This window comes from Panicum hallii, chromosome 5 (genome assembly GCF_002211085.1).
Source record: "Panicum hallii strain FIL2 chromosome 5, PHallii_v3.1, whole genome shotgun sequence".
Classification (NCBI taxonomy): Eukaryota; Viridiplantae; Streptophyta; class Magnoliopsida; order Poales; family Poaceae; genus Panicum; species Panicum hallii.
This window is the reverse complement of record NC_038046.1, coordinates 11,881,855-11,896,051: the sequence shown is the minus strand read 5'-3', so window position 1 is coordinate 11,896,051 and position 14,197 is coordinate 11,881,855. Positions and strand designations below refer to the sequence as shown.

The window sequence follows — 14,197 nt, the reverse complement described above, 5'->3', positions numbered from 1 at the left end:
TATCACAATCCAGCATTGGCCATTCCAAACATTTATTCATTCAAACACTTGGACCATAACTTATTATTCATAATACAGATAAAAGTACAAGGAATAGCTCTATCCACTTTGACCTATAACCAGAAGAGCCTCCAGACCTAGCACTACAAGATATGATGGATCTTTGCACCATATCATGTTCACCAACCATAACTGAAAAAGATGCAGGAATAGAATTCCTGGCGATGATAAACAGAAAAGATGATAAACAGACCTAACGCTTATATCTTACCATTGAGATTTTTCTGGAGAACATCCATTACAGAAGCAAAGTCAGCCTTCACATTGATCGGCGGATTAGCATACTGGCATAACATGCCCTGGATCTTTTTGTCATGGTAGTCGATCTTTGACTGCGTGAACTTCAGCCCATGAGCTGTGCTAACAACCACAGTGCGGTCATTAGGCCCAATTATACGCTGATCCCGGAGCTTAAACAGAGCAGCAAGTGCAACCCCTGTATGTGGGCAAGCAAACATCCCAGTGCGGTCAGCAAGTGCCGTTGCATCCATGAGCTCCTCTTCAGTAGCTTCCTCCACAATACCATCAGTTGCCTTCAGTGCAACCACGGCACGGTCAACAGATACAGGATCGCCAATCTGTATCGCAGATGCAAATGTAGTTTCAGCAACTTGTGGCTGGAACTCAGTCCACCCTGACTTGTAGTAACGATACAGTGGATTTGCATTTGCAGCCTGTGCACAGACAAGCCGTGGCAAACGATCAACAAGCCCAAGAACACGGCACATCTCGAATCCCTTGTAGAAGGCATAGATATTCCCAAGATTGCCTCCTGGAACAATGACCCAATCCGGCACCTGCCAATTGAACTGCTGCAATATCTCAATGGCTGCTGTCTTCTGTCCCTCGAGCCGAAGGGAGTTGAGCGAATTGGCAAGGTAGATTGGCAGCTCCGCGGTCACCTCCCGGATGAGTCGCATGCAGCCATCAAAATCAGTGTCGAGAGAGAGCACGGTGGCGCCGTTGGCGATGGGCTGGATGAGCTGCTGCAGCGAGATGCGATCTGCTGGCAGGAAGACGATGGCGGGGATTCCCGCGGCGGCGCAGTACGCGGAGAGCGCGGCGGAGGTGTCTCCCGTGGATGCGCAGCCGACACCGGCGATGGGGCGCGAGAGCGGGGCGCGGCGGAGGCGGTTCACCTGGCTGACGAGCACGGTCATGCCGAGGTCCTTGAAGGAGCCCGTGTGGGAGATGCCGCAGTGCTTGACCCAGAGGTCGTTCATCCCGCCGAGGTGCTCGCGGCCGAGGCGCTCGGCCCAGAAGAGGTTGGAGTTGCCCTCGAAGAGGGAGACGATGTGGTCGGAGTCGATCTCCGGGAGCACGAACTCCTTCTTGGACCAGACCCCGGAGCCGTAGGGCCAGGCGGTGCGGCCGACGCGGGAGTCGAAGAGGTCCCGCCAGTAGGAGCCCGGGTACCGGGCCAAAGCCTCCATGTCGTGGCGCACGTCGAGGAGGCCCCCCGAGCTGGAGCGGTAGACGACGTCGTCGAGCGAGTAGCGCTCGTTGGGGTCGCCGCCGGGCGCCGGGGGAAAGGGCTCGTACCAGGCTGAGAACCCCTGCGCGGGGCCCCGGAGCCGCGCCGCCTCCTCGCGGATGTTCTCCTCCGCGGGGCGGCGGTGCTTGGTGGCCGTGGCGGGCGCGTCGGAGGAGGCGCAGCGCGCGCGGCTGGCGCGGGCAGGGAGGCGCAGGTGGGGCCCGCCGGGGGCGGGCCTCCTGTGGACGGACGAGTGGCGGGAGTGGGGGTGCGAGAAGAGGAGGGAGAGGGAGGAGGTGGCGGCGGCGGAGGTCGCCATGGCGCGGCGGGGCTTGGCGGCGCGGCGGTGAAGATGGGACTTTGGGGGGGGGGGGGGGGGGGGGCGGGGCGATTAGGGGAGGGCTCCGGGTGACGTGGCGGAGGGTTTAGGCTTTCCGGAGAGGGGAAGTCGAATCGGTCGGCCGATCCCGGCGTTAATTGGCGGCAAGTTGCCGAGGTGCATGACAGGTGGGGCCGGATGGTCAGCTGCCTGATGCAGTTGCCTTCCTGACCTTTCACTGGTTCGTTGGTAGTTGGTATGCCTGATGCAGTTGCATTCCTGGCGACGGATGGCAACGGGTATAAATCCGTTGGGTTTTGCTATTTTAAACCCGTGCCCGTAAAAATTATTTAGATCATTAAAAAATTTAGGGGATAAAAATTTTGCCCAAACTCAAATCCGTCAGGTTAACAGATACCCACGGATCATCCATGATTGAGGATATTTCTTTACACATTGATTGCACCTTTGCTATAATAGATGCTTGTCAATGATCAATACATGTCTATACTTTTTATTATCAATTATACTTCAAATTAAACAACTAAGAGGGATAATATATTTATCTAAGCAAAAAAGTTATAGTTTGCTAAATATAGATGAGAAATAAGTTCATAATTTATTGTATAAACATACTAGAGGAAATAAAATTACATGTAACAAGTTTACTACTTCAAATGGTAATGATATTAACAAGTTTGTTATAAAGTTCACAATAAAATAATAGTATTGACATCAAGTTTGTTACAAGTTTATAATAATAAAATAATGGTATTAACGTCAAATTTGTTAGAATTTCACAATAAAATGGTAGTATGTACTAGATTGCATCGGGTTTAAAAAATTTATAGGTTTACGAGTTTTGATACTATAGAAACAAACTCGTGCCCATAAACCCAACGGGGTAAAACTTCTTTCTCATTAACGAACCCACGGATTTTAAAGTTGATCCAAATTCGTACCCTAACAGAGTAAAAAATCCATCGGGATTCAGGTACCTATTGCCATCCCTGATTCCTAGCTGAACGCACGTCGTGGCACGTTGAGCCTCCTGGCCTCTCTAGGCACTAGCCCAAGCTGAAAGACCCGTTGAGCGCTGGGTCTCAGCACTCCAATCGCTCAAAGGTCGTAGCATCACAACCACACAAGCCAAAATGCCGATTTCAGCGAGCAGGCTACGTTGTTTTCGCGTGCTTTTCAGGTAGCACCTCCTATCTTGTGAAAAACATGCGCATCGCCTGATCAGAACGTGGAGAGTCGAGAGCGAGAGGACGAGCGCTGCCCATGGATTTTGGATGGGGATTAGTACGTGCTCGCCGAAGCATCGAGGGTCCCAAAGTGGTTACCACCACAGATGGTCGCGTCAGAGGATGTGATGGAGCATATTCTGGCAGGTGCTTGCCCTATATCTGAATGGAAATATCCCGTGCGGCCCACCAATTGTGTGTGCGGAAGTGTGCAATGTCTTCCCCCCTTTCGAACCCAGCAGCCAGCAAGAGCAAGAATACAAGATGGAATCATGGAAATCGCAATGTCGCTGAATTCAGAGAGTAGACAATATGCATGCAATATCGATGGATCAACAAGAGTCTACAGAAGGAAGCTGAAACTAAGGCAGTAAACAGTGTACGGATTTTCGAATAGTAGGGTACGAAGTTCTTCAAAATTTCAAGGTTGCACGATAAATATGAAATCAACAAGCCGGTATAAAATAGTGGAATGCTACGGTGATCATGGTTTCACAGTACATAGATTGCTCATATCATACAGTATGCTGCAACGAACACTTCAGTCTTCAGCTGTCAGAATTTTCTTGCAGGCAAGAAGGCTACCGTGCAAAATGATGAACCAGGTGAAGCTGGCTGCAGTGCGCCTTACTGCAATTCATACCCCAATTAAGTCTCTTTGGCACAGGAATAAAACTGAATTCAGTAGTCTATGGCTCTATCATCTATTTAACATTTCAGATGACTGTGAAGTGTTCACGTAAGTTGCGCTCTTGTTGAACCCTTCAAGCACCATTATTCGCACTGCCTCCAAGCCCCTGTGGAACGCGAAATCAAGCTGCACAAAGAGATCATTTTTGTTATGGCTTCCTTGCCTCCACATGGATTAATATAGAACACCCAATTATGTGTTGTTAAATTGGTTGAACCGAAACATCTCGAAGGTACGAATTATAGTGAAGACCTCTTCTTGCTCTTTCTTGGTAAAAGGCCGGAGAACAAAATTTGCAGGATCCATCTTCCCAGGTGGTCGCCCGATGCCTGCGAAATATCATCACAGGAATATTACAGATTGTGCAGCTGAAGAGAAAAGGACTGACAAGTGGTATACCAATTCTTAGGCGTGGAAAATCACGACTTTGTTTCAAATGGTTGATGATACTTCTCATCCTGCAAATGGTGGGAAAATGGTAAATAAAGACAGAAGCTCTTCTCCAGACAATAACAGTGAAGGCAAGGTTCCAAACTCACTGCCGTCACTCTGTCTCTGTAAAAAATTACACAATGATATAGCATATAGGACCTCTATGAAATTATAAATCAACAGTGTCGGCCTCTTTACTTGAAGAATAAGAGGGAGCAATAAAACTAAAATGAAGTTGTTACCAAAGTTTTGCTGCTGCACTTTTTAACAGCTAAGCACCTTATAGTCAGATTCTAAACATCAATATACACAAGCTATTTTGGACAAATACGGCACAGATCATACGCTCAAAATATCCTTTTCTTAGGTGATTAGGTGAAAACTAAAATACGAACTGAGCTATACATGGAGTTGATATAAGAAAAGAATTTTTCTCTGGAGTAGTCTTATAGTATCTAAAAGTTTGAGTTGTGTGGTGTCTGGATCAAGCACTGTTGATAGTGTATGCTCTGAAAAATGCAGCACTTCTCCGGACTGCTAGAATCAAATGAGCTGTAAAACTAGAACAGTCTTGTTTTCCATAACGAAACAGAGCTTAGGCATTTCTTTCTTAAAAAAAGATATCAGAAAAGAAGTAAAAAGGAAATGGAGTACCCATTATGCCCTCCATGCCCACCCTTTGGCAGCAAGCGCAATTTTGCAAAGGGTAAATCTAGATCATCATACATCTGCAGAGAAGAAAAGAAAAAGAATTAGATAATAACAAAGTGAGAATGGCAATTATAGTGACCTGTGATAAAATGCAGCAACTGAAGAATTCATTTACCACAATGACTTGATTAAGTGGTATCTTGAAATATGAAACCAGCTGCCCCACCTATGTAACTCGGTGTGTCAAGAAAAAGAAAAAGGATATAAAACAAGGAACAATAGAATTCAAAGTTTCTTTTGAATCATTATACTTACAGACTCACCGCTTGCATTCATAAAAGTTTGCGGCTTGGCAAGCATGATAGGTGCATCACCAATACGACCTGGGTAACAACAAAGCAGGTTTTGTTAAGAATGCTTTCTGGAATGTAAATATTTTCAAAGAAGAAATAACACATCTATTTTGTCATTGATTTTGCTCACTTCGACTACATATAATCTGAGCCTCGTTCCAGGGCGCGACGCATCAAGGTGCCACCCAAGTTCAAGAGTTCAGTTTCCGCTCCCATCTGACCGATACAATCTACGCCCTCAACAATTTCCCTCAGGCCTCAAACAATTTCCATGACATATTTATGTTTAATATTCAGCCGTGGAGTATCCTCAACATATAAGTTGCTTTACAGGTACATACGTGAGAAACCACATGCAGATTGTTGTGAGGACTCTTTCAAGTTGCAACAAATTAGGTAGCAAAAGGAAGTGAGCAAAAACAATGACAAAAACTTAGCTCTGGAAATTGTTCAATCAAGATTAGCACCACAGACTTCAACGCATACTTCAGCATGCAAAAAAAAAACTTAATGAGTATATTAAGTGTTAAACTGTTAATAATACCAAAGTGTTACCTTTTCCAACCATTGCCTTGAACTGCATACTGCTGAGAGGTATACCCTCAGCTTCTGCTATAACATCAATCATCTCGAATCCAACCTGAGAATAATCAGATATGATCTCAACTCCATGAAGAGGTTGTACACTAGAGTTTTGACAAACATAGTCACTTATTGAAGACTCGATTTATGTGCTCTAATTGGTTCCACGAAACGGAGTCTAAAACCATGGTATACAATACAACTAGAACAGCAAATTTCTCTGCCTGCAAGAAAAATCTCTGACCACTGAATCCAACATTTTCGTGTTTCTATCTCATTCTGTATACAACAAGCAACCAAGTGACAATCAAATTCGCAAATACCATGTTTCTACATTCCTATAACCAATTAGCTGTCAATACATGTATCTTGAAAAGTTAAAGCCTGCTTTCTTGCTGTACAACTCAAACATTTCCCAATACGGCGGCCCATTGTAACTAGGGAAAACCCGCAATCTCAGCGTGCAAAATGGTAGCTTTCACGGCGAAGAGGGGTGGGCAGGCGGCTTACGTTGTGGCGAGTCCCCTGGTACACCTTCCCGGGGTTCCCCAGCCCGACGAAGAGCCACGGCTTCCGCGCGCCGCCGTCGCCTGCGCCCGCGGCTGATGAGGAGGCGGCCCGGCAGGCGGAGGAGGAGGCGGGCACGCATCTCGGCCTTCCGCGGGGAAGTGAGAGAAGCGGGGAGGGCAGGCGGGATGCCGAGGCGCCGGGGAGCAGCCGCATCGCCGTCGCTGCCGCCGCCGCCGCAGCTGGTATGTACGAGATTACGAGCTGAGCACGGGACAACCTTCTGGGAAGGGCGGTACGGGCTGGGATTGTCATATTGGGCTTCATAGTTTGGACCAATTTGGACCAGCTGCGCCATCTTTCTTTATCGTTTTCAGGATTTTAATTAGAAGAAGCAGGCAGAAGTTTCTGCGAGTCTTGCGGGTCTTTCACGTCGAGGTTGCCGGCGGTTTGCAGATGGACTCTCCGATGCAAGAGAGACAATCCGTCAGTGAATTCCCACATACGCTTTCATCGTACTCCCCTCCCTCTCAAGCACAGTAATGAAAATGCAGTGTTGGGACTGTTACTGCCATCCATCGTCGTCAGACAGACCAAATCATTTCCATTTTCCAGGTTCCAACCCGTCAAATGGTTATCCGTGGATCGACCAGATCGACGATGTGGCATGCGTGCGTGCGGTTTGGAGCGGCCACCCACGCTTGACGGACGCTCCCGGTTTCAGTCCCGTTGAGCTGTCTCAGTCCGGTAGCTTTCCTTCAGGCTTCAAGCCGTGTGCTGGATGGATTCCTGACTCCAAGCCTCCAGCAGCCAGTCAAAGTCTTCTCGAGTATACTCAGGCAGGATTCCTTTATCCTCTTTCTGACGCGCTGCTAGCTTTTGATTCCGATCTCATGTTCACAACACCGTGAGTTTTCTCTGGTGAGATCAGATATCAGCGCTCTAAATTAAGACCATCGCGCGGCTGCATCATTCCGTCTGTCAGATGAGCCTCCGTTCCAATCCTTTCTCCCATGCAATTCTTCACGTCGGATTCATACTCTTCGGACTCCACAAGACGACGCTAGTTCGAATCGTACGAGGCTATAAGTGCGGGCCATGCACACGACTCTATGCAATAATGCATGGCCAGTTGCCACCACCATTAGCGAGCTAGCTATTCTACCTGTCCTCCCGTCCAGCCCCGAGCTCTCATCACCAATCACCATGGCTTCTCCACCCCCACCTCGCCTTCCTAATGGCCTCATCACTGCTGCTGCCTCGTCCGCCAACGCCACGGCCGCCGACCTCTCGGCCCTCCTCGCCTTCAGAGCCCGGGTTTCCGATGATAGATAAAATAGGACCTCTAAGAGCAGATCTAGTGGGTATTAGATATTAACTCACGAATATAAACAACATGATTCGTGGATTACATGGAGATACAGAGGGAGATAATGAGAGAGGGGGAGAGAGACCATCGAGCTTCGAGACGTTGGAGTCCATGGCGGTGATGTCGATCCGGCGGTGGTGAGGCTGAGGTCGATGGCAGCGTAGGGGCGGCAGCTCAAGTCGGGATGTATTCGACGATGGTGGCAGCGCTTCCCGCCGCTTCAGCGCTCCCGTGGATCGGATCGGAACTAGGGTTTTCGGTGGGGTGTTAGTGGCGTATGGTGAACCTCGTACTATGTGGCGCCGGTCCCCACCTCTGCACAACAGGCCCACCAATCATACTTAGGTTGGGCACCCCGATCAGGGCGTGATACCCGAGTTCGGCTCGGTCATCGGACCGATCCGGGTGGGGATCAATCTAACATTCTCCCCCTTATCTCACCTTAGTTACTTTTTACAATTCTTAACTTAACCCATCTCATCACAAATAAGTATATAGAGCATGCCTCGTCATAACGGTTAATATCATTAGATTAACAACCACAATACACCTTTTTGTTTTAAAATAGATTCTCAACTAGACCCTTCCTATCCAGGGATTATAGGCTTTCCTTAAACCCATGCCGGCTATATGTTCTCTAAACATATTAGGTGGTAAGTCTTTTGTAAGCGGATCCGCAAGCATTTATTCTTACATGCTCGAGACTAATTGTATGATTCTGAATTTTCTCTTTCACAAAATAAAATTTTATATCAATATATTTGGCAGCACCACTTAACTTTTTACTGTGAGCATAAAACACCGCTGACTCAGATGACTCAGGTGCAAGTACCTGCAGCAATTCAATCTGGCCTACAACCGCTTCACCGGTGGAATACCGTTGTGGCTGGCGTCCATGCCGGAGTTGACGATCATCTCACTAGGTGGTAACGACCTTTCCGGCGAGATCCCCGCCGGCTTGAGCAATCTTACCGGTCTCACCTTGCTAGACTTCACCGCGAGCGACCTGCACGGGAAGATCCCGCCGGAGTTGGGCCGGCTGACGCAGCTGCGGTGGCTGAACCTCGAAATGAACAACTTGACAGGTACCATTCCGACCTCCATCAAGAACATGACCATGATCTCCATCCTTGACATTTCCTACAACTTACTTACTGGACCCGTGCCACGAAAAGCTTTTGGGGAGTCTCTTACTGAGCTCTACATTGCCGGGAACAAGCTCAGTGGAGACGTCAGTTTCCTGGCTGACTTGTCGAGATGCAAGAGCCTCAAATACATCGTCATGGATTAAAACTACTTTACCGGTAGTATCCCCAATTCTATCAGCAATCTCTCCTCCCTCCAGATCTTTAGAGCATTCGAGAACCAAATAACTGGGCATGTCCCAAATATGCCGGCAAACGGGAGCAGCATCTCGTTCGTTGATCTTCGGAACAACCGATTAAGCGGGGAGATTCCAATATCAATTACAGAGCTAAAGAATCTCAAAGGTCTTGAGTTGTCTGACAATGAGTTGTCTGGGACTATCCCCGTACACATTGGTAAATTAGAAAACCTGTTTGGCTTGGGCTTGGCCAACAACAAGCTCCATGGTCCTATACCAGATAGCGTTGGAAACCTGAGCAACCTACAAAAGTTAGAATTATCAGATAACCGGTTCACTTCAACAATTCCCATGGGGCAATGGGGCATTCACAACATTGTGAACCTTGATCTGTCCCGAAACGCCTTGAGCGGCGCTTTGTCGGAAGATGTCGAAAATCTGAAGGCAATAACATATATGGACCTTTCTTCCAACCTGTTCCTTGGCAACATACCAATTTCACTGGGAGCGCTCCGTACATTGACCTACCTGAATTTATCAAAGAGCAGTCTCCAAGATCAGGTACCGGATGAAATTGGTAAGCTAAGTAGCATTAAAGCGTTGGATCTTTCACACAACACCCTGTCTGGTACCATCCCAAACTCCTTTGCCAATCTCAGCTATCTCATAAGGATGCAAGTGGGTACCCATTAGTATTTTTCTATTAACAAATTAATTACAATAGCATACCACTCTAGTAGTTCATTTCTTCTCCTAAATTATTTACGCAGAATGTCATTCTAGTTCATTTTATCAACTTTTTGGGTCAATCCAAAATATATATAACTTGCATCCCTACTCACAAGTCTAAATCTCTCTTTCAATAGACTCCATGGACAAATCCCAGGGAGCGGTGTGTTCTCAAACATCACACCAGTCACTGGAAGGGAACACCGCACTATGCGGCTTTCCACGCCTTGGTTTCCCACAATGCCCAAATGACGAGTTCAACCATCGCCACCGATTTGGTCTCCTAAAACTTGTGCTTCCTACTAGTGTTGTTGCAGCCATTGCAATAGGAGTTTGCTTGTTCATCCTGATCAGGGCTCGTGTTATCAAGAGGCCAAAAGGAGCTGCCAGCCACTAGCTTGGAGCCACACAACTGTTACAAACCAATCTCCTACTTCGAATTGGCTCGTGCCACAAAGAATTTCAATAATGATAACCTAGGAGCCGGAAGCTTTGGCAAAGTATTCAGAGGCATACTGGATGAAGAGCAAACTGTCGCGATAAAAGTCCTCAACATAGAGCTAGAAAGAGCCACCATTAGCTTTGATGTCGAGTGCCGCGCGCTTCGCATGGCTCGACACCGAAACTTGGTTAGGATTCTCACCACTTGCTCGAATTTGGACTTCAAGGCTCTGGTGCTCCAATACATGCCAAATGGGAGCCTAGATGAGTGACTGTTCTCCAGTAGCCGTCGTGGGCTAGGACTGCTCCAAAAGGTGAGCATCATGTCGGATGTGGCTCTGGCGATGGCTTACCTTCACCATGAGCACTTTGAGGTAGTCCTCCATTATGACCTCAAGCCGAGCAACGTGTTGCTTGATGAAGGTATGACGGCTTACGTAGCCGACTTCGGCATCGCAAGGCTGCTGCTGGGAGAGGATACTTCCGTAGTCTCGAGGAACATGCATGGAACCATTGGTTACATGGTACCAGGTATGCAACTGCCTGAATCTTGGCATGCATTGTAATTGATACCATCTCATTTGTGCTGCGGTCACTGATGTCTCCATTTCCTCTGCTGCAAAACACAACAGAGTACGCCTCGACCGGTAAAGCGTCAAGGAAGAGCGACGTGTTCAGCTACGGGATAATGCTTCTCGAGGTCGTGACTCGTGACCGGGAAGAAGCCCACCGACGCCATGTTCAACGAGGAGCTGAGCCTCAGGAGGTGGGTCAGCCAAGCTTTCCCATCGAGACTTGCCCAGGTCGTGGATCATAGCATCCTCCTTCTAGACGAGGAGGCAGCAAGCAGTGGAGAAATCCAACGTGCCGGTTGGTCATCCGGGGAAGGATCTCCCAACGGCTGGAGCTGCCTAGAGCAGGTGGTGGACTGGGGTTTGCAGTGCTCGCGGGACTCGCCTGAGCAGAGGTTGGCAATGAAGGACGTGGCTGCTAAGCTTGCACGGATCAAGGAGTGTTTATCATCCTCCAGATGATTTCTGCAACTGAAGGCAACTGATTGGGGTGTGGCCGTCAGAGATCAGCCTGGCTTCGGCTTGGCGATTGGAGCAGGCTAGTGCAGAAGGCTAGTGAATGCTTTGCATTCTGAAGCTAAATAGCTAATGCAGGTTTAGATGGCCTCAAATACGGATGCAGTTGCAGCTGCCTATCTGAGTGCCTGAGTTTACCTCTGCCCTCTGTAGATTTAGTGCTCTGTTTAGATAGATGTCTTTAGAAGCTTTATGATTTCAGAGTTTACTTCTTGTTTAATTCAGAGTTTACTTCTATGGTGCCAATTCCACCGTGTGGATGGACCAAGCCCATGTGTTTCTGCAGCCGAATTCGTCTCCGTCGATATGGCTGGGCCGGAGCCAATGCTTCGCTTTTTGCTTCGGTTGGGCCACGTCAATACGTCATCCTCATCCTATCCGCTCCACTCGTCTGCCACCACTGCTGCCGTTTCTTCTAGCTCCTCCTCCGGCCGTCCGGCGGACCGAATCGAACCGACCCTACGGCCATTGCCGTGCCACTAGCTGCTCCAGGGATGCTATGCTGCGCGCGCTACTCGCTCCAGCTCCTCCAACCCCATCCCTCCTTCCCCGGTGGCGCCACCTGCTCTTGCTCATGCTCCTCGCCTTCGTCTTCGGCCTCCGGCCACCAGCGCCAGAGGCTCCATCCGCCATCCGCCGTGTCCCCAACTACCTCCCGCTCCACCCCGCCACTCACCCACCCTCCTGACGGCGACCACCCAGACGAGGACGGTGGCTCCGACGACGCCCTCCTGGCGCTCCTCCGCGCCCATGACACCGACGCCGCCTACCGCCTCTTCTCCTCCAAGCCTTCGCTCCTCCCTTCCTCCCCGACCACGGCGTCCCGCCTCCTCTCGCAGCTCTCGTTCAGTTCCAGCAGCCCCGACGCGTTCTCCCGCGTCGCCCGCCTCCTCCAGAGCCTCCGCGCCCGCGGCGCCCTCGACCTCCTCGACGACAACTCCCTCTCCCTGGCGGCCGCGGCCGCCGCCCGCTCCCGCGATGCCCGCCTCGCGCACTCCCTCCTGCTCTACATGCTCCGCCAGGGCTTCCTCCCCGACCGACGCGCGTACACCGCCGCCGTCGCCCGCCTCACGCCGCCCACCAAGGCGCTCCGCCTCTTCGACGCCGTCCTCCGCCACCTCCGCCGCGCGCCGCCTGAGCTAATCTCCCCCTCCTGCCTCCCGGACACGGCCGCATTCAACGCCGCGCTCAGCGCTTGCGCGGACGCCGGAGATTGCCGCCGGTTCCGGCAGCTGTTCGACGCAATGAGCGAGTGGAGCGCCGCAGCCGACGCGCTCACCTACAACGTCGTCATCAAGATGTGTGCGCGCGCCGGCCGCAAGGGCCTCGTCGCGCGCGTGCTTGAGCGCATGCTCTCCTCCGGCCTCGCCCCCTGCGCCACCACCTTCCACTCCCTCGTCGCCGCGTTCGTCGGCTTCGGCGACATCCCCACGGCGGAGAGGATCGTGCAGGCGATGCGGGAAGAGCGCAAGGACATATGCTTGCTGCTCAGAGCTGTCGCTATGGAATGCGATGATGTGCCCGACGTCGAGCAGGGTGCTGCCCTGCTTGACGACATCGTCGCCGTGGCCAAGCCAGGACAGGGCACGGACGAGCTGCCGCTGCTCCCCAAGGCATATCCGCCCAACGCCAGGGTGTACACCACGCTCATGAAGGGGTACATGAACACCGGCCGCGTCGACGATGTCGTGGCCGTGCTGCGGGCGATGCGGCGAGAGGCGGAGACGGTGCCCGCAAGTCGGCCGGACCATGTGACCTACACGACGGTGATATCAGCGCTCGTCGCCGCTGGCGATATGGCGCGCGCGCGCGCCGTGCTGGACGAGATGGCCGCGGCCGGGGTTCCCGCCAACCGGGTCACCTACAACGTCCTGCTCAAGGGGTACTGCCAGCAGCTGCAGATCGGCAAGGCCAGGGAGCTCTTTGAGGAGATGGTGACGGACGCCGGCATCCAGCCCGGCGTGGTGACATACAACACCCTCATGGACGGGTGCGTGCTCACGGACGACAGCGCGGGCGCGCTGGCCTTCTTCAACGAGATGCGGTCACGGGGCATCGCGCCGTCCACGGTGAGCTACACGACGCTGATGAAGGCGTTCGCCTTGTCGGGGCAGCCCAAGGTGGCGCACAAGGTGTTCGAGGAAATGGAGCGGGACCGGAGGGTGGCGGTGGATAGGGCGGCGTGGAACATGCTGGTGGAGGGGTACTGCCGGCTGGGGCTGGTGGAGACGGCGAAGCAGGTGGTGGAGAGGATGAAGGAGCGCGGGGTGCAGCCGGACGTGGCGACGTACGGCAGCCTGGCGAAGGGCGTCGCGGCAGCGCGCAAGCCGGGGGAGGCGCTGGTGCTGTGGAACGAGGTGCAGGAGCGGTGCCTGGAGGAAGCCGACGAGGAGCTGCTGGGGGCGCTGGCGGACGTGTGCGTGAGGGCGGCCTTCTTCAAGAAGGCGCTGGAGATCGTGGCGTGCATGGAGGAGAAGGGCATCGCGCCCAACAAGACCAAGTACAGGAAGATGTACATCGAGATGCACTCGAGGATGTTCACCAGCAAGCACGCGTCGCAGGCGCGGCAGGACCGGCGCCGGGAGCGCAAGCGCGCCGCCGAGGCCTTCAAGTTCTGGCTCGGCCTGCCCAACTCCTACTACGGCAGCGAGTGGCGGGTTGAGCCTCTGCTGGAAGGCGATGACCCGAGCTGAGGTACCAGTCCTGCTGTCAGCATGAAGGGAAATTTGGTTCCTTCCTCCTGGCAAAATTTTGTCAGACTCACAAAAGGATACACACATATACACATCATGTTTCTTGTTGTAGACCTCAGGAAACAAAACGGGATTTATATATTCCCTTCCTTGTACAATGCGAGTATGTGACCATCAGTTAGCTGCTAATGCTGTAATGCACAGAGGAGTAAAAAGACATTTTATTTATCTGTTTCA

At 51.3% G+C, this 14,197-nt stretch overlaps 3 protein-coding genes and 1 pseudogene across 3 annotated transcripts; 2 read left to right on the top strand and 2 right to left on the bottom strand.

The window, feature by feature from the left end:
* Positions 1–1,894, bottom strand: LOC112895191 (threonine synthase, chloroplastic-like). Its single transcript, XM_025963111.1, has one exon. The coding sequence runs from the start codon at positions 1,851–1,853 to the stop codon at positions 261–263; it is 1,593 nt and encodes a 530-aa protein (XP_025818896.1). The 5' UTR covers positions 1,854–1,894; the 3' UTR covers positions 1–260.
* A 1,598-nt stretch (positions 1,895–3,492) lies between these two features.
* On the bottom strand, positions 3,493–6,640 carry LOC112895958 (peptidyl-tRNA hydrolase, mitochondrial). Its single transcript, XM_025963978.1, has 8 exons — positions 6,320–6,640; positions 5,783–5,867; positions 5,190–5,257; positions 5,050–5,100; positions 4,878–4,951; positions 4,191–4,249; positions 4,044–4,120; positions 3,493–3,917 (listed from the first exon to the last, which is right to left on the bottom strand). Exons 1-8 carry the CDS (start codon positions 6,629–6,631, stop codon positions 3,801–3,803), a joined length of 843 nt encoding a protein of 280 aa, XP_025819763.1. The 5' UTR covers positions 6,632–6,640; the 3' UTR covers positions 3,493–3,800.
* Positions 6,641–7,522: 882 nt separating this feature from the next.
* On the top strand, positions 7,523–11,213 carry LOC112892421 (annotated as a pseudogene).
* A 413-nt stretch (positions 11,214–11,626) lies between these two features.
* On the top strand, positions 11,627–14,197 carry LOC112895667 (pentatricopeptide repeat-containing protein At3g09650, chloroplastic). The gene has a single exon (XM_025963647.1). The coding sequence runs from the start codon at positions 11,762–11,764 to the stop codon at positions 13,958–13,960; it is 2,199 nt and encodes a 732-aa protein (XP_025819432.1). The 5' UTR covers positions 11,627–11,761; the 3' UTR covers positions 13,961–14,197.

What these genes read in the sequence shown, in the direction of transcription:
- LOC112895191 (XM_025963111.1), bottom strand. Translation starts at nt 1,853, where the DNA reads ATGGCGACCTCCGCCGCCGCCACCTCCTCCCTCTCCCTCCTCTTCTCG.
- LOC112895958 (XM_025963978.1), bottom strand. Translation starts at nt 6,631, where the DNA reads ATGACAATCCCAGCCCGTACCGCCCTTCCCAGAAGGTTGTCCCGTGCT. An exon ending in ACCAGGGGACTCGCCACAAC is followed by an intron (nt 5,868 to 6,319) that starts GTAAGCCGCCTG and finishes GATTATTCTCAG; the next exon opens with GTTGGATTCGAGATGATTGA. An exon ending in CACTTAATCAAGTCATTGTG is followed by an intron (nt 4,952 to 5,049) that starts GTAAATGAATTC and finishes TCTTCTCTGCAG; the next exon opens with ATGTATGATGATCTAGATTT.
- LOC112895667 (XM_025963647.1), top strand. Translation starts at nt 11,762, where the DNA reads ATGCTATGCTGCGCGCGCTACTCGCTCCAGCTCCTCCAACCCCATCCC.